The sequence below is a fragment of the Bombina bombina genome, chromosome 1 (genome assembly GCF_027579735.1).
Source record: "Bombina bombina isolate aBomBom1 chromosome 1, aBomBom1.pri, whole genome shotgun sequence".
Classification (NCBI taxonomy): Eukaryota; Metazoa; Chordata; class Amphibia; order Anura; family Bombinatoridae; genus Bombina; species Bombina bombina.
The window spans coordinates 477618191-477643672 of record NC_069499.1 but is presented as its reverse complement, the minus strand read 5'-3'; the positions used below and the strand labels follow the sequence as shown (position 1 = coordinate 477643672).

The window sequence follows — 25482 nt, the reverse complement described above, 5'->3', positions numbered from 1 at the left end:
GTGTTAGTGAGCCGCAATATTCCTGTTGGATATTGGTCTAGGGCTGAGCTTATGGTGCGTTATGCAGAGGGTGCGCTAAGCTGGTGGTATACAGGTTCTTTGTTCAGTCCTGGGATATACTACTAATAACAATGGTTTACTTCAGGTCTTTAAAAGCAGCACATTTTATAGTGGTATTTTGGATTGTACTTGAGCACAACACTTTACTCACCGCTTGTAATACAAGTGCAGTAAGCACACTAATATCACTACATACATTAACTATTAAAAGTATAAAACATGCTTAAAAGTGTCAGCGTCAATAACATGCATTAGTTAAAATGTTAAATCGTCCACATATTACCAGATTGTGTTATTCTTTGTGCAGGGTTCAAGCAAAAGATAATGCACCCCTGCACTATAATTTGTGTTCTAGTTGCAATCTAGGTCTTTATGGGGAGATTCAATGTCCCTTTAATAGCTCATTAGAGATAGAAAGTTAAAAAAATTTAAATGTGCATGGGTGCATTTCAATATGAAAAAGAAGCAATTTTGCAATATACTTCCATAGGCAAAAATGCTTTTATTAAAAGTTATTACCGTTTTTCTGTGGCATACGCACATATCCTGTGAGGGCACGTGCACTGTGACTTTTAACATGTGTTAAGCAAAAAAAGATTAGTGGAAAACTGTGTAACTTATGTGAATTGGCTAACTGAATAAAGCTGTCTGTGTTCCATAATTTAGCATCACATAAAAAATGTTTTGCTTTCTGTTAGATTCCAATGTAAATCATGGTGTAGTAAGGACTTTTAATTCAAATCCTTTATCATCTATATTCTTTAGTGATACATAATTATGTGCACATTCTATTCCCTTATCATTTGATATGGATGTGTATAAAGTATTTACATCCATAATGTATTAAAATAATTCTTCATCTGGAACCATGTTAGGAGTTTGTGTCTGTCAAATGTGCCTAACAGAGATATCATAGACTGTAAATTCATGCCTAGATAACATGCAAGGGGTTTTAGAAAACAGCAAACGTTTGAAGCAATGAGGCACATCAGTAAATGAGTAGAATAACAGTATCATTAGGTTTTTGGGGTATTAAACATAAGGATAGTATTCTACATGTTAATAACTGTTATATCAGTTTAGATAAAATCTTGATTCAAACTGCTGACAAATGTAAAATCATTAATATCATTATTTTGCCTCTATTTTTACGGATTCATCAGTTACATACAAAATAAATCAGGTTTATCCATAATAATTAAATTAAATGTATTATTTGTAAAACAAACTGTAAATGCCAGATCCACCGGTTCTACATGATCCAAAGAATTTGCAAAGGTAAAGATACCATCATAAAGTTCTGTAGCTGGCCTGGAGGCATTGTCCATATTTCTAAATTAGAAGGCAAGACTTAAAATGTGATGTTTGTTCATTGTAAAACATATTTTTTTGTTAGAAAATGAGCAGATCCCAGATGCAGAATAGAAATAAGCAAATATTCCTCAGAAAATGAACAATAAGCATAAATAATATAACCCACGGGCAGCATTTTTGGCAATACATAAACTAGTCCAAAACAGTGGTGCGGAATCTGTTAGCGCTCTACAAATAAATGATAAGAAGAAGAAGAAGAACACTGCAACATACATATCAAACTTTTAAAAAGATTGATTGTTGATGAAGGATCATGTTATTTCAAAAGATCAAATAGATTCAAATATATGAATAAATGCATTTCAGAGTGCTTGCAGCTAGGGATGGGCGAATGTGCAAATTTTCGAATTTCGAATGTAGAACGAATGTTATTACCGAAATTCGAATTCTAAATTCGAATGTCGATAAGAACGAATATTCTTAAAAATTCGAAAATCAAATGTTATTTACAGTTTTCGAATGTCACTTTCGAATTCGAATGTTTATAATTATATCGAATGTCTACATTCGAAATTCGAATTTTTCGAATTCGAATATAAATTCGAATTTTTCGAATTCGAATATAAATTCGAATTTTTCGAATTCGAATATTGCATAATTCGAATATTACATTTAAAAGCATTAGAAATACTATTACAATCTAAATTCGAATTTTTCGAATTCGAATACACGTATTGCATAATTCGAATATTACATTTAAAGAAAAAGCATTAGAAATACTATTACAATCTAAATTCGAATTTTTCGAATTCGAATATTGCATGATTCGAATATTACATTTAAAGAAAAAGCATTAGAAATACTATTACAATCTAAATTCGAATTTTTCGAATTCGAATATTGCATAATTCGAATATTACATTTAAAGAAAAAGCATTAGAAATACTATTACAATCTAAATTCGAATTTTTCGAATTCGAATACACGTATTGCATAATTCGAATATTACATTTAAAGAAAAAGCATTAGAAATACTATTACAATCTAAATTCGAATTTTTCGAATTCGAATACACGTATTGCATAATTTGAATATTACATTTAAAGAAAAAGCATTAGAAATACTATTACAATCTAAATTCGAATTTTTCGAATTCGAATACACGTATTGCATAATTCGAATATTACATTTAAAGAAAAAGCATTAGAAATACTATTACAATCTAAATTCGAATTTTTCGAATTCGAATATTGCATAATTCGAATATTACATTTAAAAGCATTAGAAATACTATTACAAACTAAATTCGAATTTTTCGAATTCGAATATTGCATAATTCGAATATTACATTTAAAGAAAAAGCATTAGAAATACTATTACAATCTAAATTCGAATTTTTCGAATTCGAATATTGCATAATTCGAATATTACATTTAAAAGCATTAGAAATACTATTACAATCTAAATTCGAATTTTTCGAATTCGAATACACGTATTGCATAATTCGAATATTACATTTAAAGAAAAAGCATTAGAAATACTATTACAATCTAAATTCGAATTTTTCGAATTCGAATATTGCATAATTCGAATATTACATTTAAAGAAAAAGCATTAGAAATACTATTACAATCTAAATTCGAATTTTTCGAATTCGAATACACGTATTGCATAATTCGAATATTACATTTAAAGAAAAAGCATTAGAAATACTATTACAATCTAAATTCGAATTTTTCGAATTCGAATACACGTATTGCATAATTCGAATATTACATTTAAAGAAAAAGCATTAGAAATACTATTACAATCTAAATTCAAATTTTTCGAATTCGAATACACGTATTGCATAATTCGAATATTACATTTAAAGAAAAAGCATTAGAAATACTATTACAATCTAAATTCGAATTTTTCGAATTCGAATATTGCATAATTCGAATATTACATTTAAAGAAAAAGCATTAGAAATACTATTACAATCAAAATTCGAATTTTTCGAATTCGAATATTGCATAATTCGAATATTACATTAAAAGAAAAAGCATTAGAAATACTATTACAATCTAAATTCGAATTTTTCAAATTCGAATATTTTCGAATGTAATCGTAAAATTCGAAACCGAATATTCGAAAATCGAATGTTAGAATGTTATGTAAACATTCGAAATTCGATTCGAACGAACGAATGTGTTAAAATTCGTGCCGTTTTTCGAATGTTGCGAAACATTCGCCCATCCCTACTTGCAGCTACGTTATTGAACTTGTAAACTGAAATATGCCTTTGTAACCCTAAGTTCTAAACTGTAGGTGTAAGTTGTTTAAAACAATGTTGTAATGGAGCAGGTTCACTCTTTACAGTTTCAGTTATGTTAAAATCCAGAAGATATTATAAGTTCTATCCATATAAACCCATAGGGGTAGATTAATCAAATGTCCGCCCAACATCGCTAAATGCCGATAGCATATGCTGTCAGCATTTATCATTTCACAAGCATTTCTGTTGAAATGCTTGTGCAATGCCGCCTGTCACAAATATCTCAGGATTCAGCTGCTAAGGAGTTAACTTTGTGTAGCTGGCACTCAAAACAGTTATTTGTTTTCAAGAAGAATTGTGTTTGTATTTTCTTTGAAGTGCCAGAACCCCCTAAATAGCCACCAAATGTTAGTGTGTATGCATTGGGTCATAAAGTCACTGAAACTCTTAGTCACAGAGATACACAGGATAAAGTTTATGGCTTAAGCTGTCAATAGAATTCCTGATGCAAAACAGGCCCTTCATTACAAAAACTGACCAGGTCACTGGCAGGACATTGGTATATTATGTACATATGTGGGTTAAAAGTGTTATAATCTTAACGGCAGGTAAATATGACAACCTATGGCATATTTGATATTAAACCGAGTCTCCCATTAAACCTAAAAGGTTCTAGACATGTAAATATAGAAATTTCTTACCTAGCAGAAATAATACTGGATTGTATAATTTCAGGCAAGAAATTAGTCTATTGAAGGTTGTAAAGACAGGGGGGTTTCTTAGCCCGCCCAGGAGGGTGTGGTTAAGCAACCTGATCTCTGAAAAGTAGGGTTTAAGAATCTTATTTTTTAACAATAAGATGGTCATTCTTACAAGGGGAGCTGATGTACAGAAGTAAGGAGCCATCATTTTCATGCCAGCCCCTGGCGCAGATCTTGAAGACTAGGAAAGTATTCAATTCTGTTTTTCTCCTTTTTATTTTAAAATACTGTTTGCGTGTGTAATTTTATTTGTAACAACTTTTTATTAATAATGCATTGTGCATAATATTTTTGGCATAATAAATAATTCCTTTATTAAGTTTGGCCTTTGTCTAATAATTGAACCACGTTACTGAAAGAGACTGGAATATTAGAACTGTATAATTTTAGGTTATTTTCTGCTAAATTGTATTTCTAGAGTTAATGTGTAAAGTCTGGGGTTTTCCTTAAGATTTTCCCTTTAATAAATTTTAAGTGGTGGCAGCATTTGAGCTATAGGATTTATAGTTTATTGTGGGTGGCATTGGAAAGGGAGTGTTGGGCATTTCTCTTACGTCTAGTACAGATTAAGGGAGTGCGAATTAACTCTTGCACCCATTAAACTGAATCACAAGCTTACCTGGTGTGGCTAGATTGTGACCTATAGGTGACAGAAAAGGGGTCTGAAAACCCTTTCTGTGCCAAATAAGTGACTGGCGCAGGGTTAGATAACCTTGGTTCGTCAAACCGCCCCCTGCACATTTGCGGCCAATCGGCAGCTAGCAGGGGGTGTCAATCATCCGATCGTATCTGATTGCGATGATTGCTGTCTGCCCCCTCAGAGGTGGCAGATGAGATAAGGAGCAGCGGTCTTACGATGAGCTGGAAACTTCGGGGGTAGATTGCAGCATACGCTGCTTGATAAATCTACCCCATAGTCTCCATCTTGTTTTCAAATCACGCCAAAATGGAAAAAATCGTTTAAAAAACAATAGAAAGAAATATATTGCAAAAAAAAAACTTGTGAAAGTTTAAAATTGACCATATAGTGATAGAAAAATGCTGTACAGTCTGACAATCGCATTTTAAAACCCAGTTTTAATTATGACAGTACTGATAGTAACAAAGACGAAAGTACTGAATTAAATATTAAAATAAAAACACGCCATTTGTAGATGTTGGAGTCCTGAAGTGACTATTGCAGATGCCTATAATGCTAAGATATACATATTGCATTCATATGGCTAATCAGTGTTGAGGATGGATTCGGATTGCAATAAGTTAATGTCACATATGTAAATAAATATTTCCCTTGCACATTGAACAAAGGTATTACATCAATAGACCTTTACTGTAACCTTAAGAGCTATTGGGGTAGATTTATCAAATGTGGGCGGACATGATCCACTGTTGCGGTTCATGTCTGCCCGACATCGATAAATGCCAACAGCATACTCTGTCGGCATTTATCATCGCACACACCCCTAGCAGGGGGTGTCAATCATGATTACTGTCATTTTTATTTTGCCAGTTTTTTCACTTTGTGTCATATATGTTTAGTATAGCATATTTATTGTATATGATATGTTTTTTAATTATTATTGGATTGTGTTGCCCATAAGCCCATCCTTTTCCCAACTTTGTTCACCAATACCAGTTGTTGCCATCCCTTAAATTATGACTCTCTCTAAGGAGGAACTATACACTCTTGAGAAAGCCGTGTCACTCTACCAGCGAAACGTGTTGAGTCTTTGTCCTGAACGATGATCCGTAGAAGAGGCCTTGGTGTGACATCAGCTATATTCCTTGTGCCGATAGCCGGGGAACTTCAAACTTCAAATGGAACTATCTATTTGCGGTCTGGCAGAGACACTGACTCCATTTGTTACCTTGTGTCCACTCTGGATCTATAATATTGGGGCTTGTTGAATTTGAACGTCTAGTGTCATCCAAGATGGCGTCCCTTGAATTCTGATTGGCTGATCAGCCAATCGGAATTAAAGTTGAAAAAATCCTATTGGCTGATGCAATCAGCCTATAGGATTGAGCTTCAATCCTATTGGCTGATCCAATCAGCCAATAGGATTGAGCTTGCATTCTATTGGCTGATTGGAACAGCCAAAAGAATCTGAGCTCAATCCTATTGGCTGATTGGATCAGCCAATAGGATTGAAGCTCAATTCTATTGGCTGATTGCATCAGCCAATAAGATTTTTTCAACTTTAATTCCGATTGGCTGATAGAATTTTATCAGCCAATCGGAATTCAAGGGACGCCATCTTGGATGACGTCCCTTAAAGGAACCTTCATTCTTCAGTAGCCGTGGAAAGAATAGGATGCTCTACGCCGGATGTCTTGAAGATGGAGCCGCTCAGCGTCGGAAGGATGAAGATAGAAGATGCCATCTGGATGAAGACTTCTGCCCGTCTGAAGGACCACTTCTTGCCGCTTGGATGAAGACTTCTCCCGGCTTCATTGAGGACTTCTTGCCGCTTGGATGAAGACTTCTCGCGGCTTCATTGAGGATGGATGTCTGGTCTTCAAAAACTGTAAGTGGATCTTTAGGGGGTTAGTTATTTTTTTTTAAAAGGGTTTATTGGGTGGGTTTTATTTTTAGCTTAGGGTTTGGGCTGAAAAAGAGCTAAATGCCCTTTTAAGGGCAATGCCCATCTAAATGCCAAATTTCAGGGCAATGGGGAGCTTAGGTTTTTTTAGATAGGATTTTATTTGGGGGGGTTGGTTGTGTGGGTGGTGGATTTTACTGTTGGGGGGTTGTTTGTATTTCTTTTTACAGGTAAAAGAGCTGATTTATTTGGGGCAATGCCTCGCAAAAGGCCCTTTTAAGGGCTATTGGCAGTTTAGTTTAGGCTAGGGGGTTTTTCATTTTGGGGGGGGGGTTATTTTGATAGGGCTATTAGATTAGGTGTAATTAGTTTAAATATTTTATCATTTCTATTTTATTTTGTGTAATTTAGTGTTTGTTTGTTTTTTGTTATTTAGTTAATTGTATTTAATTAATGTAATTTATTTAATTGTAGTGTAAGGTTAGGTGTTAGTGTAAGACAGGTTAGGCTTTATTTTACAGGTAAATTTGTATTTATTTTAACTAGGTAGCTAGTAAATAGTTAATAACTATTTACTAACTAGTCTACCTAGTTAAAATAAATACAAACTTACCTGTAAAATAAAAATAAAACCTAAGATAGCTACAATGTAACTATTAGTTATATTGTAGCTAGCTTAGGGATTATTTTACAGGTAAGTATTTAGTTTTAAATAGGAATTATTTAGTTAAGGATAGTAATTTTTATTTAGATTTATTTTAATTATATTAAAATTAGGGGTGTTAGGGTTAGACTTAGGGTTAGGTTTAGAGGTTAATAATTCTATTTTATTATAGTGTTTGCAATGTGGGAGGGCCTCGGTTTAGGGCTTAATATGTAGTTTATGGGTGTTAGTGTACTTTTTAGCACTTTAGTTATGAGTTTTATGTTACAGCGTAAAACCCATAACTACTGACTTTTAGTTTACGGTATGGATCTTGTAGTTATAGGCTTTACCGCTCACTTTTTTGCCGGACAGGCAAACTCGTAATACAGGTTCTGTGGAAGTCCCATTGAAAAAGGACTTTTTGAAAGCTGCGGTAGTTACGTTGCATTACGGCCAAAAAAGTGTGCGGTACAGATATATCTGCAAAACTCGTAATACCAGCGGTAGTGAAAAAGAGCCATAACGCTGCTTTTTCACTCATTACGCAAAACTCGTAATCTAACCGATTATTAGTAACGAATGGGAAAGAGTAGGGACTTCTTTTTCCCCCTTGTCTACTTTTAAAAAATTATTCCCAGTCCCTGACTTTTAATTAGATTTGTAGGGCTCCATCCTGAAGGTGGATGGTGCTATCTCCACGCTGGCTAAGCATACTACCATCCCTCTGGAGGATAGTTCTTCTTTTAGAGAGCCTGTGGATAAAAAAATGAAAACTTTTCTGAGGAAGATGTTTCAACATACGGGGTTTTTATTTCAACCGGCGGAAGCTGTAGCCACGTTTGCTGGAGCAGCTACCTACTGGTGTGACACTCTATCAGAGCTCATTGGAGGTGGAGACTCCCTTTGAGGATATTCAGGAAAGAATTAAGGCACTGAGAATTGCTAACTCCATCTATGACGCGAATATGCAGATTATTCGCATTGCCGGGCTCTCTGGTTGAAGTCTTGGTCTGCGGATCTGACTTCTAAATCCCCTTCCCCTTCAAGGGGAAGATTTTATTCGGTCTAGGGCAGGACTCCATTATCTCTAGGTTACCGGAGGGAAAGGTGCCTTCCTTCCGCAAGTTAAGAAGAATAGGCCTAAGGGACGGCAACTACCTAATTTTTGTTCCTTTCGTGCTGACAAGTCGCAATGACAGCAGTACTCTTCCAAGTCTGAGCAGCCCAAAAGTACTTGGAAGGCCGCTCACTCCTGGAATAAGTCCAAACAGACTAAGAAGCCCGCCAAAAACAAATTGGCATGAAGGGGCGGCCCCCGAGCCGGGATCGGATCGAGTAGGGGGCAGATTCTGTCTTTTTTCAGACGCTTAGTTCCAGGATGTACAGGATCCTTGGGTCCTGGAGGTTGTATCTCAAGGATACATGATAGGATTCAAGTATCATCCTCCCAGGGGCAGATTCCTACTCTCCAATCTTTCGACAAGACCAGAAAAGAGGGCTGCCTTCTTAGGTTGCATATGGGATCTCTAATCTCTACAAGTAATTGTCCCAGTACCTACAGCAGAAAGAGGTTTGGGGTTTTATTCAAACCTTTTTCATGGTTCCAAAGAAGGAGGGAACTTTCCACCCAATTCTGGACCTAAAGTGCTTAAACAAGTTTCTGATTGTGCCCTCTTTTAAGATGGAAACAATACGGTCAATCCTGCCTCTGGTTCAGGAAGGACAGTTTATGACCACAATAGACCTGAAGGATGCATACCTTTACGTCCCCATTCACAGGGAACATTTTCAGTTCCTGAGGTTTGCTTTTCTGTATCAGCACTTCCAGTTCATAACTCTTCTGTTTGGCCTAGCTACTGCTCCAAGGAGATTTACAAAAGTTCTTGGAGCTCTTCTAGCCGTTGCCAGAACACGAGGTATTGCAGTAGCATCTTACCTGGATTATATCCTGATACAGGCATCATCTTTTTGACTAGTGGAAGAACATTCGGAGTGCCTTCTCAGTCTTCTTCGATCACATGGATGGAAGATGAACTTGGAAAAGAGTTCTCTTACTCCAAGTACAAGGGTGAATTTCCTGGGAACTATAATAGACTCCATATCCATAAGAATATTCCTCACAGATCAGAGATGTTGTAAGCTAACTTCTGCATGTTTTGCTCTCCAGGTCTCCTCGAGAACCTCAGTGGCTCAGTGTATGGAGGTTATCAGACTCATGGTGTCCTGCATGGACATCATTCCTTTTGCCATATTCCATCTCAGACCCTTACAACTATGCATGCTGAGACAATGGAATGGCAACCATTCAGATCTGTCTCAACAGATTGTGCTGGACAGCCTGTTGAGAGACTCGCTTTCCTGGTGGCTCTGTCCATATTATCTCTCCCAATGTTTTTCCCAACAGTAAGGATTTAAGTCATGGACTCTCCCTGCCAGGAAGGAAAGGAATTTATCTGATAAGCATAAATTATGTTTTTTAGTTGCTATACTTTACTGTAACCATTTTATTTATGCATCAGTCTTACTTAATAGCAAGCATATTTATGGAAGCTACTGGCTGTATGGAGTCCATCTATGTGCCAAATAAATACAGCCCAATACAGGGAAATCCATAAGGAAAAATCTGCTTTACTCTACAAAAACCTGTTGGACTAGCATGGTGCTTAACCTTTAAGAAAGGGGTTTAATTTCAGTGAAGGGATTTAAAAGCAGGATTACCCAGTCAAACCTAGACATTAATCCAAATCCGAGTCAGTGGCCAGACATGAATATTGCTTTTAAGGTGCCTATGTAATATTGCTTTTAAGGTGCCTATGTAATATTGCTTTTAAGGTGCCTATGTAAATTTCAGGTGTCTGAGCAATTTTGTCAAGAAAACTTTCTAGGCACAAAAATGAAGAGAAGTCTATACCTACAGCTCTTCATTATTATGATTTAATTTAGTAAAGGGACGTAAAAGTCAAAATGAAGTATACATGACTGCATTTAAGTTTTAAGCAGAAACATGTTTGCAAAATACTTGTATTAGCATAAATGCTTCTGCTATAAACATTTCAATAACATGAACCCATATGCTGTTTGTGCACCTGCATTAAGACACTGGGTCTGGTGGGTGTTGTGCCCGCAATTAAAAGTTTTTTTTTTTTAACTTAAAGCGATATAAAAGTGCAAAAAGAAAATGCTCAAATATTTTAGAGCATTTTACTATTGTGTTATTGCTTTTATATTATGGTGTGTTTAACATCTGCAAGTAAATTAAATACATAGTTAAAGTCAGCTCCTGAGCAGCAATACACTACTGGGAGCTAGCTAAAAACCTCTGGTGAGCCAATGACAGCAGGTAAATGTGTAGTGACCAACCACCAGCTTCTGGTAGTGTTGGGTATGTACATATTCCTTTTCAACAAAGCATATAAAGTACAAGTTAATTTAAATGTGTCTTAAAATGAGATGCTCTATCTGAATTATGCACATATAAATTTGACTTCTTTCCCTTTAACGTAAAGCTGTATCTGAAGATCTCTTTTTCTTTGCCATTTTGTGCTAAAATTTAAAGGGACAGTAGAGTGGAAAAATAACTCCAAAATCCCTTTCAAATTCAAAATTGAAATGTATTACTGTAAATTACATAAACAAATCATATATTTTATAAGACTGAATAGTTTTTTCTGCATTTCAGGGTTATGTATAGCTTACAATCATGGCAACACAAATGTCCAAATCATTTTTAGGAAATAAGTATACCATACTTTGAGCACAAAAAGAAATACCATTTGATTCCTGTATTTTAGCACTACGGCTAAAGACCGCTGCTCCATAACTGGTCTGCCTGCTCTGAGGCCGCGGACATCAATCCGTCCAATCCTATACGATCGGGCTGATTGACACCACCTGCTAGCGGCCGATTGGCCACGAATCTGCAGGGGGCGGTATTGCACAAGCAGTTCACAAGAACTGCTTGTGTAATGATAAATGCCAACAGCATACGCTGTCGGCATTTATCCATATGCAGCGGACATGGTACGATACATTGTATCATATCCGCTGGCACTTTGATAAATTGACCCCTTACTGTGTATTTCTCTTATACATATAAAATATTTTCTGATTAAGCGCAAATAACTAGATATTATTGTATTAAATATGGAAGAATGCAAACATTTTAAAACAAAAATCTGATTTATAACAAAAAGTATATATTTCCAGCACTTAACATTTTTTTGTGGTAATTTGTTTGTTTGGCCATTCTCACCCATAGACCTTTTTTGCTCTACTGACAGGACAATAAATATTTATAATTTAAGCCTCCAGCCTAATGTGATAATGATATGCAGAGAAATAGTTATTTCAGGGCAATGGAAATATATGAAATACTTATTTGGAAAGCTATTGTTGACTTTCAATATGTAAAGAAAAAGAAAAACTACTTGTCTGCACACAATAGAGCTGATTATAAAATGTGATGGTTCATACTACAATTTCATTTATTTCAATCAGCCACAAAGTTTTTCTTCCCATTTTAATACTATTAAATATATAATATTAAGCTTATTAACACTATAGGCTAGTTCTCAACTGAGCTGCAAAAATAATAGAGCCTTTGTTTTTGCAGCTTAATCAAAAGCCAATAGTTTTTACTTGGAAACAGTGAACGTTTTGTATGTCACTGATAGCTCTTTATTGCTTATTATAATGACCATCTTGGTAAGTAATTACTGACCCCTGCCACAAAAACTATAGGACACATTTGTGTGTGCGTATGTATGTATGTGTGTGTGTGTGTGTAAGTATGTGTGTGTTTGTGTGTGTGTGTTTGTGCGAGTGCATGTATGTGTGTGTGTGTTTATGTATGTGTGTGTGTGTGTATGTGTGTGTATGTATGTGGGTTTGTGTGTGTGGGTGTATGTATGTGTGTGTGCGTGTATGTGTGTGTGCGTGCGTGTATGTACGTGTGTGTGTGCGTGTATGTGTGTGGCGTGTATGTATGTGTGTGTGGCGTGTATGTATGTGGCCTGTATGTATGTGTGTGTTTGTGTGTATGTATGTGTGTGTGTGTGCGTGCGTGTATGTATGTGTGTGTGCGAAAGTGTGTAAGTTTGTGTGTTTTTGTATATGTGTGTGTGCTCTTGTGGGTTTGTGTTTGTGCACGCCAGTGACTTTTTAATATTTTTGAAGTTTCTTTGAACCCCCAAACCAGGCTTTATCCCAGTAACCCTAACTGTTACTACAATTAAGAGTGCTGGATGCCTCCCTTCACTGGTATCACTAATCCTACTGCTACCATCATTGCTAATCACGGCCATGCATCACATTTAACATTCACGGCATGCAGCATTTAACCCCTGCCTTATATCATAATTCACCATCCCTGATGCAATTAAAGCCAACATTCCTTTAGCTATTATCTCTAGTTCCCCTATAAAAATGTACTGCCCATGCCTCCTAGATGGCAGATGCCTCCTGTCTATATTATACATCAAGAAATGTTAGGTAAAATAATCAGGGGTTATAAATTGGGTCTGAGTAGGGGTTTTGGATGGCACTGGGCAGGGTTTGGCCTTTTCTGAAGATGATTGTTAGATGCTATTATTGTGGATTATTGATAGGAGATAAAAAGATGAATCAGGAGCATTCAAACCGAGCTCACAATTTAGAGCAGTATTACAAATTGCAGGATTATTACAAATTCTACATATGGGAATCTATAACCCAACAAAGTGATTTGAAGAAAACATGAAAATCCTCCGCACTTCCATACTGAAGCCTTTTGTCCATTGTCTAGTGTATAGGACAAAAAATGGAGACATTATAATGGTTGAGGAACTGATTTTGAAAGGTGCACTTGGGCTTGACTAATGAGCAGCATAAAATTGTGCCATTTTTTTATGCAATGAAGGTAAATGTTATGATGAATTATACCAATAAATCTTTTATATATAATACACATCTATGGGCCACATTACAAGTGGCGCACAATATTTTTTATTTTTTTTTGCTCCTGCATTAACTGTGCTTAAAGTAAAATATAAGCACGGCTGCATTAGGGACGGTACTACGAGTTGAAAAAGTAAAAAGTTGGCACACTTACTAACTTCAGGACTTCGGACTGCGCTATCTTCTCCCCATAGACTTCTATAGGGTGCATTACAAAAAAAAATATTAGCTATTGCTTGAGCGCTAACCCAACACTGCTCAAGATAAACTGCGTTAAACCTGAATGTGGGTTAGGAATAATTTAAATTCCTATGTTCTTTACTAGAAGAAAATGTTTTTTTATTTTTAAATACAGGTGGCCCTCGGTTTACAACAGTTCAATTTGCACCGTTTCAGAATAACAACCTTTTCTTTCAGTCATGTGACTGCTATTTAAAAGCATTGAGAAGCAGTTCATTGATTAAAATAGTCAGTAGGTGGAGCTGTCCGCTTGTGTGGCAGCAAAGATATGCAAGCCAAGCAAGCTGAAATTAATCAGTTTAACCAGACCTGAGCTATCGAGCAGCTTGCAAAGGAACAAGATCTTCCTGTCTATAAATCAGTCCAGATTGGACTGTTTGCAGAAAAATGCAAGTAAAGTCTGTGTTGTGTGATTATTTTATTAGGTTTATAATGCTGTTTAGCAAATGTTTTGTTCATTTAACTTAGTTTAATTATATATTCTGTGTTGTGTGATTATTTTATTAGGTTTATAATGCTGTTTAGCATTTAAAGTCTTCATTTCAAAGCTTTAAAAATAATGTATTAGGTGTTACTTATGACAATTTTGAGAGGTGCCTGGAACCTAAGTCCCTCACTTCTCATTGACTTACATTATAAACTGGGTTTCAATTTACAACGGTTTTGATTTACAACCATTCCTTCTTGAACCTAACCCCGGCGTAAACTGAGGGCTACCTGTATATATTTCGATATATATATAATTTTTTTAAATATAGCTATACCTAGATATCTATATAAATGTATACAGATAAAGATATATTTAAAAATAAAATCAAGATTTTTTTCTAAGTGAAGAACTTAGAAAGAAGAAGGAATTTCAAGTATTTGTATTCAAAACAAATTAAAACACATTAACCCTTTGACAACCGGGTTCATTTGTCTACATCGGATGTAAACAAATTGAAATCCTGCGATTGTGCACACGATCACGAGATTTTAATGATGGGATCAAGGTCAAGGGGCGTCCCTATGATGCTAGGCACGCCCTCCAGACCGTGATCTTGTCCAGGAAGCGCCGTTGGCTTCAGGACAGCAAAACGGCTACGACATTCTGTTCAGTCCTAACGGCGCTAAAGTTTGGACGCCATAACGGCCTTAAAAGGTTAAAAATTGTATATTATGTTTACAGTTATTTGACGTGTAAGGGCTCAAAAGTGTATATACTGTACATGTTTATCTTCTGTTATATATGTGTCTATATATGTGTTTATATGTGTATATATGTATGCACATACTGTACATATTTACACATATAAACACATAAATACACATGTATACACATATATAGGCATGTATACATACACAAATACTCATATTTAAGCATATATATTGATGCCCTTCCCAGTCAAACACCTTGCCATATACTTAATACTTTTTAACAACGTACTAATATTAAAATTATATTTTTTATTTAAACGGTATATATGATTGTGACCATTTATTTTTAACCCTTACACTTTACTTCAGGTCTCAATTCTCGCTAAATATTTTAGCGCAGTTTCAGCTTCCGCTCGAGCACAAATATAACATGCATTGAAAGTATAGGTTGTGCTAGAGCCATGTGGGCTTTGCTAACCCATCTATGGTAAATGGGATTTACCCTTGACTTGTAACATATGACCCTATGTCTATTATTTAAATATATATATCTATTTGATCTTTTATGACTTAAAGGGCCACTGTAAGTAAATATTTTTTATGCCTGTTACTAACTAACTATCCCAAATACGCTTTTTATCAATAGCATTTCATTAACATATCTCTACCGTATATCAGAAATCTTGTCTGCAAATTTAATTGTTTTCCAAACCCACTCCTTGGGTATCCTTTGCTCTGTACCAATCCGTTTACAATACCTAGGTTTCAAAATGGCGCTGTAAGCACAAAGTTATTGGTTTAAGTATTTTGAACACTCAGTGCTGAAAATAGTGGGCAGGATAACGTGACATCATCGGCGAATAAAAGATATAACTTTTAGAACGTTATGAAACTTCGTTTTGGAGAAAATATAGGTCAGTAGGTTTTAATTAATGTTTATTAACTTTAATATGCTAGTTGTTTAGCTTAAAATTTATAACAGAAAGTAATCCTTTAATCTCTCCCATACCCTGGTATTGATCTTCTCTTATATCCTCTTACTTCTCAAGATATATATATTGTGCTCACTCTTAGGGCCTACGTTCTAGCTCCTTTCCTGTTTAAAATCATGTTTACAAAGTAGCGTATAAATGAATAAATACCCATAAGTCCACCATGATATCCACTATCAAGTTTGCCAAACACTCTTCTTACACAGGTAAAAAACTTTAACAGAAACAACCCTTTGGCTAAAATATATATACAGGTATATATATATATATATATATATATATATATATATATATATATATATATATATAAATGTTCTGTAGCATCTGTTTTACTTGTTATCTATTTCCTTTAGTCTAGACCATAATTTCCCATGAGAATGACCCTCACAACCCGCTGTGGTCTGGCTTTGTTCCGCTGAGTCTTGTAATCATCTTTCAGTGCTGTTGAGTGCTGCGGAATTTGTTGCACTCTATAAATAAATGATAATAAGATAAACAATAGCCATAACTGCTGTCTGACTTCAGTCTTCGTTGCCTGGCTTCCTAATGAGTAACATGTTCATAGTATGATGTGATGTTTGCATTCAAAATCAATTTGGCTATCAGGTTTCCTCTTGTAGTCACATTTTACTCAGCTATTTAAACATAGTGCAATCCACCTGTTGTTCTGCCATATTTAAACCTCTATTAATTGTTAATGTTGCATCCTCCTGAATTCATATAATGACCTAATTTAGTTTAGCTTGTTTGTTTAGGAAACATTGTCATTTGTTCTAAAGGGAATCTTACACTTTGCCCTCGGGAGACTAAGAGTGTATTGCGGGTGATGGTTTGTCCTTGCACTGCTTACATCTGTTAATAGGAGAGTGACACTAGGCATGATCTGGTCATGTCACGTCAACTGCCAATTGTTTGATGCAAATATTGTGGATTATTGCCTGTAAAGCGCAAGAGAATTGCCACATGTTCCTCAAATCAGCTACAGAGCCACTTCTCAATGTTTCTCTTTTCACTGAAGTCGAAGGAAACGCAAGTCATTCAGGTACTTCAAGCAAATGTATTTTGTTAACATATCTTTTTGTTTGAGTGACTCAGACAAATTAGTGTAACATTTTATTCTTGAAATGTCCCCAATATAAATGTTGTATATCAGAATTTTACATGAAAAACAGTTTTAAAATATTTTATAAAAACACACTGAAAAGTATTGCTCAACCGTTCTGGATATTATACATAAAATATAAAGCTACAATTCTCTGTATTTTAGTTGTGTAACATAATCAAGATTTTATTTTTGACATTTCTGTGTATTTCTTTTATGGCATTTGAAATGTGTTTTGCAACATTACAATTAATGTATGAATGCTTTCTGAGCATTATGTTTTCTATAGCAATTACTTTTAAAGCAATTCAAATGATTGGTGTTGGAAAAAAAATGTTGTAGCTCTGAAAAAAAACAGCTATTTGTCATATTATTATATAAAAGAATCAAATAGTTGAGCAAATATGTTTGATTATTCTCGCTGCATTTATTTTAAATATTTTAAAGATGACAGAAAAAATAGTGTTAATTGTCTGGGGATTTTAGCCCCTTTGTCATTTTGGCTTTACGAGTATATACATCTGTCTATTGTGCTTATAAGCTTAGTATCAAATAACTGTGACCTGCCTTCCACATTAATATATCCGGTGTGTTTTGATCTAAACAGTGTTTGCTGATACTCTAAAATGTATTATAAAACATAAGTTGCTCTTAATAAAGATATATAATTAGAGATAAGTGCATTGTACTGAGTAATTATTAAAACATATTTCTGCATATAGTCTGCATCAAAAAGTTTTTCTTCAACATACTGCATTGAGCATTGATCATTTAGAGGCATAGTAAACTGCAACAACTGATATAGGGCTAGATTATAAGTGAAGCGCTATTTTAACGAGCACTGTAAAGGGGCAAATTTACTAGTTTACAGGTGCACGCTTAACAACCAGCCATTACAAGTGGTTGGTTAATGCTCCTGTGAGCTCGCGGGAGCACTTTGCTCTAAGCGCTACCAGACCTCTGGTTAATTAAACCCCCCCAATTGCCTCCCAAATAAAGTGTAAAGTTCCTTTATTAAAATAAAAAATAAAATAGCATCTGTATATGCTTATATTTATGTGTTAATATGTGTATATACATATACAAACACATAAATATATATTTATATTTTCGTATACATATGTATTTTAAATTTGCTGCCCAACGCTGCGTGACCCCCCCCCCTGCACTGTGCTAGGTTATTTGCCGTGTTTCATGGCATCAGAACGAGGCTCCCATTGGCTCCCAATGCTTCCAGGCAATGCGAATGCGAGATTGCGTTTTCATCGTGCTTAACTTGTAATACAGTGCACGTTTGCGTGCGCTGGTATTACTGAGTGGAGCGCAAATATCGCCCTTGTGAAAGCGCAATTTTGTGCTCCATTCGTAATCTAGGCAAATAGCACTGTAAAGATACTTAAGGTTTTTATTGTATTTTAAAACTTCATTTTGTTTAGTTTTATTTTACAGGATGTGTGAAAAACTGCAATACATTTTACATTCATTCTCTTAGATGCATAATAAATGATTTTAACATCCCTTTAAATTGACACTCTAGTCTATAGTTACATTCATTTGATTTAATTTGGGTAATTTGGGTAACTAAACATAAATTTATTTATTTATATCTTTTTGAATTATCATAATTAAAAACCCTATTCAAGTATGATTATATTTATATATTTATTTTAGATGGATCCAGTGCAAAAAGCAGTCATAAACCATACATTTGGTGTTTCTATTCCGCCGAAGAAAAAACAAGTTATTTCCTGCAATGTTTGTCAGCTTCGTTTTAATTCTGACGTGAGTATGCTAAATATACATCCTTACGCTATATGTCACTGTTTTACTTCATGCTCTGCATCTCACGTGTTTGTCCTATCTGCCTCTAGTTCATTTAATGTGCTACCTGCTCATTTAAAAAAAAAAGAAAAATTGCTATAGCCTTTGATATCCTTTGTTGAAAAACAGGGAGGTTAGCTCAGGAGCGTCCATGTGTCTGCATCACTATATGGCAGAAGTTTTGCAAGAATGTTGCACATTTGCAAGAGCACTAGATGGCAGCACTTTTTCTTGCCATGCTGTGCTCCAGACATGTACACGCTCTCTTCATCAAAGAATACCATGAGAACAAAGCAAAAATGATAATAGAAGTAAATTGGAAGCTTTATAAACTTGTATGCTTTGTTCAAATCTCAGAATAAAAAAAATGGGGATTTATGTTCCTTTAAAGTCAAGAAAAATGATTGCAGCACTTCTAGTATGGGTATACGTATGTATATATATATATATATATATATATATATATATATATATTGTTTACAGTATGTATAATACTTTTTAATAATTATTAATATTGAATATTTTATATTTATATTTCAAGAACGTGCTTTAAGATGACTAATTCTTCATGTGCGCGAAAGTGACACCGCGTTAGACCTAAAGCGTAAAAACCTAAAGCGCATTACACATATTTTACATTCCTATGTTCTTCACATAGAAGTTTTTTTTATTTTGATGAATTATATATATACAGTATATGATAAGGTTAAAATAGATATATTTACCTATATATCTATATAATAGATATATAGGTTTAGGTTTATACAGATATTTATAGTAATGGCAGCACTTTTTCTTGCCATGCTGTGCTCCAGACATGTACACGCTCTCTTCATCAAAGAATACCATGAGAACAAAGCAAAAATGATAATAGAAGTAAATTGGAAGCTTTATAAACTTGTATGCTTTGTTCAAATCTCAGAATAAAAAAAATGGGGATTTATGTTCCTTTAAAGTCAAGAAAAATTATTGCAGCACTTCTAGTATGGGTATACGTATGTATATATATATATATTGTTTACAGTATGTATAATACTTTTTAATAATTATTAATATTGAATATTTTATATTTATATTTCAAGAACGTGCTTTAAGATGACTAATTCTTCATGTGCGCGAAGGTGACACCGCGTTAGACCTAAAGCGTAAAAACCTAAAGCGCATTACACATATTTTACATTCCTATGTTCTTCACATAGAAGTTTTTTTTATTTTGATGAATTATATATATACAGTATATGATAATGTTAAAATAGATATATTTACCTATATATCTATATAATAGATATATAGGTTTAGGTTTATACAGATATTTATAGTAATATATATTTACAATAAAAATTCTTTTTTTCTGTTTGTGAAGAACATTGGAATGTGAAATATCCATAACTCCAGTAAGGTAAGCATATTTTTTCTTCTGAGCTCTCCATTGAAGTATATTGGGAGAATAAGTTAACGCGGTCTAGATATTCAAAGCCCTTTGGATAGAACATCAAGTTTAGCTTGCGTGCAAACATTTTCTTTTCAACTTGTAATGAGTGTGCTACCTGACATTCACAAAAAAGTTACTTTTAGCGAAGTTTACACTCGAGCAAAAGTGCTAAATTGTGTGCAATTGCTAATCTAGACCTTAATAGAAAATACATTTCTGAGTTTAAATTCCCTTTAATTTTCTGTGTGCAATTTTAAGGACACCCCTATATTGTTACTTCTGCATTGATTTTGAATCTTAAACCTAAACTTTAAGTTATTATTTCTCATAATGTTAGGTTATAATATAAATAATAAATAATATAAGAACAGTACAAAGATCTATACTTTACTTAGAAAGACAAGTATATCTAATGACTCTGACAAGGACTGTTTTGTTTGGCAAGCAGAGACGACACATTAGGCATGGTTTATAAGCTGCTTACTCTAATGCCAGTGTATAGTACTGCATCAGTGAGTATGCCAATTTCATCATGTCGTTAGTTCCAAATGACCTTCGACTTAACATGGATTATTCTTAAAGGCACAAAGAATCTGTGCTGCATGACAAATTTTCCATTGTGACAGATGTTCTACATCAGAGTTTAGTGCACTTGTGCATACAGTATGGTATTTAACTATTTTTATTTGATTTAAAGAAATATACTCTGTCCCATGAAGATATATGCACTTTGGAAGCTTTTTTTACAATATGCTTTGTGACAGAGACTTGTATATTTACATGAGCAAACTGCACAAACCCTGAGACATAAACCGAATAGCCCCCATAAACTCTGTCAGCTAATTAAGAAGCTATAGCTGAAGTTTGCTACAAATTTGGAGAACAGCTTTGAAACTAATGGAGTTTAAGGGTAAAACTTTCTATACCTTACCTGCTATGTGATGCAATACCCTTAACCCAATAACCCCAATAAACACACGGACACCAGTTATGGAAGAAAAAAAAACCTCCCCGTCCGGGGACAAGGGTTACATTTATTAAAGAATAAATTAATACTTAAACCTAAATAACTTAATAATAATAACTTAGTGTTGGCCGGCAAGAACTTCCCTGTCCTACAACTCCTAAGAAAGGGGTGTGACCGCCCTGAAGGAATGGGGGACGCCCCCCATTCTGACAGCCTGGAGGGCTTTTTAGGAGGGATTGTGCAGCGAGCCACCGAGCGTCAGCCCTTGCGGCTGATGTTGAATGTGCCCACCTGTCCCCCTCCTCTTTTCACCCCACCAGGCTGCCCCAACCGGAGATTTGTCACACCCCTGCTGCCACCGCAACAGGAAACATGACGCCATGTTCCTACCTAACTGGAGTTGAGGGACCCCCAAACTACTAAGACAACGGTTCCTCGGCCAAAAGACTGTTAGTTCCGAAGGGGGGTACCTAAGAGCAAAAGTACAGCACTTTGGGCTTACTAAGGTCCGAATGATTATTCAGCCCCCAGCCAAAGTGATACTATTGCCGGCATCTCCGCAGACCACAGTCCACTGGAACACACCATCCATAACTGGAACCGAGCATCTGTAACTTGGGAGGGAAGACAAGAAATAGTTTAGTGACCGTACTTCCTGCCTGCAGACACTAATATAGGCTCTAAAGATAGAGAAAGAATACCCAGGCGCCAGACAAACGGAGGCTAAGGTTAATTTAAGAAAAGTTATATTTAATACCCAATTATTGTAATAAAATTAAAATTAAGACAATAAGATTAAAATAACAGCAGTGGATCCACGCATAAATTAACACAGATTGGCATAAAAAATGGCATAAAAAATACAGGATGGCCTAAAAATGACAAATTAAAATTACAATTAGAATTTAAGACAGTTGGATAAATTCTGCAACAATGGACAGCAATGCAATGCAACAAATTTTTTTTCCCACAGGTTTTTTTCCACAGGTTTCCCCTCACAGCATTTATAATTTGGCCCAGCACCCTGTCGGTTTCGCCATAACAAGGGGCAGCCATTATCTGCATTGGACACATTTAATTATTTAATCCACAGTTTTTGGATTTCACTTTATTTTTTTACTTTGTTTTTCTTCACTACACTTTTTCACAGGATCGACAACACTTACTATTACACATCATGTTGGTCATTTTCGAAAGTTTGGATTTATTTTTGAAAGTTTGGATTTTTTGGGGACTTCTTTAAGTTATTGTTCATTTTTTCACCGTTTTCTACACAGTTACACGCACCCAGACATGCTACCTGGATTGTCACATTTTATTGTTATCCATTGGTATTCTTATTGTTATCCATTGTTGCAGAATTTATCCAACTGTCTTAAATGCTAATTGTAATTTTAAATTGTCATTTTTATGCCATCCTGTATTTTTTATGCCATTTTTTATGCCAATCTGTGTTAATTTATGCGTGGATCCACTGCTGTTATTTTAAGCTTATTGTCTTAATTTTAATTTTATTACAATAATTGGGTATTAAATATAACTTTTCTTAAATTAATGTTAGCCTCCGTTTGTCTGGCGCCTGGGTATTCTTTCTCTATCTTTTGACTTAACGATAGTGATAGCTAGGTATCACTGCCCTGGGCATATAAGGTCTAGCTGGCGCTGGGGTATTCTTCTGTTTACTAATATAGGCTCTGCAACATCTCCCTCTAGCTGTCAAACCAGCTAAGACACCTAGAGAGCAATACACCTAGCAATCCAGACAAAAGTTAACCCTTAAGTTGCTGCGCGCTTAATCAGCTCTCCACTTTCCAAATTTTCCATTTTCAAACACATCGAGCCATAAATGGTTTTTATGCAAGGTTGTACAACCCAAAAAATGCTGTTGGAAGTCGTAACACTTGTCAACAATTTCCGATGGCAGATTTTCCACCATTATCGGCAGCCAATCTCTGGCTGCAGAAAAAAAATATATGTGTCCCATAGAAAATAATAGAAGACAAAAAGCACTAATTTACACCTGGTTTTCATTGAAGGGACAAATAGGTAAAACATTGTCGCAAACTGTTGATGAGGCAAAAATAAGATTTTTTTATGACCAATTTTCCATTGCAATCTTAAAGTTTGCAACCAATGCAAGCTTTTCTCTTTTAAAATTTATTTTTAGATGTAATATTTAGGGCTGCCCCAGGCAGGTTAGAGTTATGGTCTTAATTATATTTCATATAAAATATTTAAAAAAGCACATAATTCCAACTAGACCTATGCCTAGGGCAGCACTAAATATGACATATAAAAATAAATGTGACAATAAATGGCTGAATTTAATTTAAAATAAATTCTTTAAATACTTCATTATTTAATAGGTAACCAAATCCCTTTACCTAGCTCAAAAAACACCAAACTCCTAACATTGCAAATAACTACCATGTTTTTCCCTCTCTAGCCTATCACAGGTAAGGAGTAAATGTATCTTTTATAATCTAAGGTTGAGTTAATCTAGCAATAAACTTGTTATGGTGAGATTTTCGAGAAACACGTCGGATGGCAGCGTTGCCGTTAACACAATATTAACTACTCATACACGAAAAGACCGACTGCACTAACTGTGCAAAATATTTAAATGAAAACCTGGTACTAAAATGGAGCTACTACTTTTAGCTGTCTGTAACTTCGGTAGCTTAGAGTTCCATTTTTAACGAATCAATGGAAATGAGCCCGTCATCGGCTATATTTATATTAATAAACAGGAAAATAGTGAGATGCTTTAAGATCAGTAATGATTTCTGGTTTATCAACAACCTATAGTAAGTTTTAGTTATAGAAATGTCTGTTGGACAGGTAATCCGGTTTCCCAATAGAACATATTTCAAATGCATATTTTCATCTTTAAAGTGGTTGTTTAGTGGTTTACATATACTAAACCGTATGTTACAATTGTATAGTTTAAAAAAATTTAAACCCCTTTTTAATTCAGCAGATTGTCTTATTTGTACGTTTTCATGGTATGATAAGCCAGTTTGAGATGCTGGGCAATCTCAGTCTGTGTGTTAAGTTCCATTTTTAGAACTTTACAGTTGACTATGAGCCATGTTAAAGCACCAGATACTTAACATTGAGCTGTGAAACAATTTGTATTTTAATCCATTTGAAAACCAATTCTTAAACCTTCATTTGTATCAACAGATTCAACCTCTTTTGCCCATTATCAGACTTCTTCATATGGATTAGTTCAAATCCACGACCTTCTGATAAAGATTTTATTCATGCTAAATTCCCACTGAACAGTTTGAAGGCTGTTTTTTATTTAAGTTAAGAACAAATAGCCAAAACATTTTTAAACTATACTCTTACTAATTAATTGATTTAAAAAATATGTTATCTGTTTGATTTTTTACTTTATGGTCTATAAAAAGTTTTTAATATATTTAATTATGGCTGAGTTACTGATCGCAGTTTATTTTCCACATAATGTATAAATCAGTATATAAGTCTATAAACAAAGCAGAAAAAGAGATAATGATAGTGAAATAGATTTTATATAAGGCTAAACTAAGTATTTATTTGGGATGCTGTGTCTATTTATGGTTGTTTTGTTAATGGTTGCTAAACTATGACTTTATTGAGAAGAAGTGAAACAACATCAATCTTGATATTTCAGGGTTCTATGGTGTCAGAATAAGCCAAGGTATTTTGAATTGACATTTTAGGTTTGCATGAGTGACCCTGAAACGCTTTTTAAGTATCAGCAGTCTTAAGACAGCTGCATCTTAACCTCTTCAACACCTAAAGTTTGGAAGATTTCAATCATTCCTATCAGATCCAATCAGGATGATTGACAGCCCCCACTTGCTTGTGATTGGCCACGCACAAGCTAGAGGTGGCTTGTGCAATGTTAAATGGGGACAGCGTATTGCTGCCCACTCGCCGTGAGGCAGGGTGGACAAGGTTCATGACAACAAACCTAGAGGCATATTTAAGAAACGTCTTGTGGACCTGATCCGACAGTGCGGATCAGGTCCGCAAGACATCGCTGAATGCGGAGAGCAATACACTCTCCGCATTTAACATTGCACCAGCAGCTTACAAGAGCTGCTGGTACAACGCCGCCCCCTGCAGACTCGCGGCCAATGGGCCGCCAGCAGGGGGGTCAATCAATCCGATCGTACTCGATCGGGTTGAATTGTTGCGATTCCTGTCCGCCTGCTCTGAGCTCTGAGGATTCTGAGGGTTATGGAGCTGCTCTGAGGGTTATGGAGCAGCGGTCTTTGTG

General features: G+C 35.1%; 1 protein-coding gene across 3 annotated transcripts in view; it reads left to right on the top strand.

Annotated features, from left to right (window-relative positions):
* The window catches only part of ZNF385B (zinc finger protein 385B), an 826323-nt gene that overhangs the window by 568772 nt on the left and 232069 nt on the right, over positions 1-25482 (top strand). For 2 of the 3 annotated variants that reach the window (XM_053698515.1, XM_053698516.1), the window contains exon 3: positions 18661-18771. In XM_053698515.1, the coding sequence (XP_053554490.1) occupies positions 18661-18771 (111 nt within the window). Of the gene's footprint in view, positions 1-16809; positions 16930-18660; positions 18772-25482 lie in introns of those variants that run through there. The other variant, XM_053698517.1, reaches the window with a different exon arrangement.